Raw genomic sequence first — 2,663 nt, forward strand, 5'->3', positions numbered from 1 at the left:
ATTCAATCCGTGCAACCAAAGTTCTAACAACAATCAACATTGCTCGAAAAAAAATCAAAATATCAAAATAACTATTTAATTTCAATTAATTGAAATGATTGTTTGAACCAATATTTAAGAACGAAAAAATATACGCGTAATTGAAAGGATTGAAAATGGAAGTTTATGAGAGGTGGAAAGTGTGGGATAAGAAGTGATGGGTGCTTATAGAAGTTATCAAATAAGGTGTAATAACTATTTGAAAGCGAAATTAATCTACAAAAGATATTATGTGTCTTAGTGGCAAAAACCGTAGAAAGTGACCATCTACACCTGGGTTCAACTCCAAATTGGTAACTATTTTTAATCTAACAAATTAATTGATTACATATGCTAAGAGATATCCAAGTGAGATATTTTTGTCACATGGTAACTATTTTTAATCTAACAAATTAATTGATTACATATGCTGAGAGATATCCAAGTGAGATATCTTTGTCACAGGACATTGGAAATCAATAACACAATTGTTTTCAAACCTGATTCCTTCATACTAATTTGTATTGTAGTTTGTATTTTCCTTTTTTTATTCATGCAAATCATTATAGTACATAATTTGTTCATTGGAGTACATAATTTTATTTATGTGAACATTAATATTCTCAAACCATCTTAAACATGAAAACATGACACATACACATCAAATAATTTTGGCTACCTAGTAGCTCCAAACCCAAAACCAGAAGTCTCGCCAGGAAGTATAACTTTGTCGGTGTTTGTTCTTTTCGGAACAAACTTTCTCACCCACACATGTTTCCTATTGATTGAAAATTTGACTTTAGAAGCCCCTCTCAGAATCATGTCAATAGTACTCACCATATGAAAAACAATTCTGGCGTAAAGTGGTTGCTCATTTGGTTGAGTTTCTTGCATAAACAAAGCCTCAATGCAATTTCCATAAGCCATAGTAAAAAATTCTCTAACTTCCCATTCTTCAACACGATACCCTTTCGAAAATGTCACAAACAATGTCCTCTCATCCGCTGGTATGATTCCTCCTCTTCCTCCATTGTTGTTGCTCTGTTGTTGCACCATTGCACCAGCAATCCCAACCGAACCAAATTGTAGATTCATTGGTCCAGTCGAACCAAACAAAAATTTATTGTTCTCCACCATTCTCTCTGCTATGTTTCTCATCATTGCTTGTTGCATGATATCACCAAATGCCCTCATACATACTTCTCTTCTTGTTTTCTCCACACCTCGAATTGCTTCCACGCGATTCTGAAGAAAAAATTTCAGAGAGATTTCATTTTCTATTAGGCTTTGAAGAAGTGGAATATCATTTACTTCAGAAGATGACATTGAAATTAGGGAAGTATTATTGTTGTTGGTAAGACATGTGAGACATATCATTGATTCATCAGCAATTTCATTGATCAAAATAATAGGCAAAGACATAATATTTTTCACAACATTGTGAAAACCAATTTTTTCCAACCAAAGCCACATAGCAAGCAATCGCATGGACTCGGTTGGATCACGAGAAAGGTCTGTGACAAGGATTTTGTAGAGGTCTCTGTCCATTTGGTGGATCATGAGAAAATCCTCTTGAGGAATAGTGAAAGAAAGTGGAGGATCCATGGAAGGAAATATGAAACAATGCTATGTTCAATTTGGGAAACTATGTAATGTTTAAATAGTAATGAATAAGTCATGTTCACATGTTCATGCATTAAGAGACGTGTTTTGTGAGGGTAGGTTATAGTAAATGAATTATAATACTTCAAGTGTACTCATTGCAATTGCAACAAAGAAAATCAGTTACAGTTACTTTTCTACTAAAGACACAGTTTCTGAGGGTTTGCCAACTCATGTATACACTCTTGAATGAATATTTAGCGAAAAGAATGTGAGGTACAGCGGTACAAAAAAACAAAGATTCACAAAAAATGATAATTTGTTGTGATTTTGATGCAACAATAGGACATATAGTGTCAAAAGAACACATATAGAGTGGCGAGCAATCATGAATATTGTTGCATATTTCAATATATTAATTATTTTTAAGAATCTCAATTAGCGCATCGAAATTAGCATCAGGGAAAATCAAACTTGAAATCTTGAGAGGAGCACACTCCAAAGTCTCAAACAAACACCGCCAGATCAACCAAAGTGGATTTTCAATGTATTAAATTTGATAAGAGTTTTCAATATAATTAAAGGGAATACTAACAAGTGTCCTTAAAGTATAGTTTAGGAAATTAAAATAAGTACTCCCTCCGGTCACTATTATAAGCAAAAGTTGATTTTTTAGGTTCATTCAATAAATGATGTATGTGGTCTATATATAGACCACATACATCATTTATTGAATGAATCTAAAAAGTGAATTTTAGCTTATAATAGTGACCAGAGGGAGTAGTATGAGTGGTAACTTTTGTATAGAAATTTGAGCATTTATGATTAAGACAGATATTCGAGTTGTATTTCCAAGACAAAATTTTCTTTTATGGATTTCTTAAACAATATCTTTACTTGTTAGGAACTTAGCATGGCTTACAATTATAATATGTTATTCTTTGTAAAATGAAAACTTATTTATTTTAGACTGATGTGTAAAATAAGACTTAATTATTCTAATCATTTCATTTTTTGATTTAGCAGTGCCTCTTTCACACTAT

General features: G+C 32.3%; 1 protein-coding gene across 1 annotated transcript; it reads right to left on the reverse strand.

The window, feature by feature from the left end:
- Window positions 1-607: 607 nt before the first annotated feature.
- Window positions 608-1,623, reverse strand: LOC146898673 (uncharacterized). Its single transcript, XM_085738851.1, has one exon. It carries the CDS (start codon window positions 1,621-1,623, stop codon window positions 694-696), a length of 930 nt encoding a protein of 309 aa, XP_085594977.1. The 3' UTR covers window positions 608-693.
- Window positions 1,624-2,663: the final 1,040 nt, after the last annotated feature.

Source organism: Medicago sativa, chromosome 8 (assembly GCF_051527215.1).
Source record: "Medicago sativa cultivar Bolivia chromosome 8, Bolivia_mono, whole genome shotgun sequence".
Taxonomy (NCBI): Eukaryota; Viridiplantae; Streptophyta; class Magnoliopsida; order Fabales; family Fabaceae; genus Medicago; species Medicago sativa.

Coding starts and splice junctions, on each gene's coding strand:
- LOC146898673 (XM_085738851.1), bottom strand. CDS start 1,623: ATGGATCCTCCACTTTCTTTCACTATTCCTCAAGAGGATTTTCTCATG.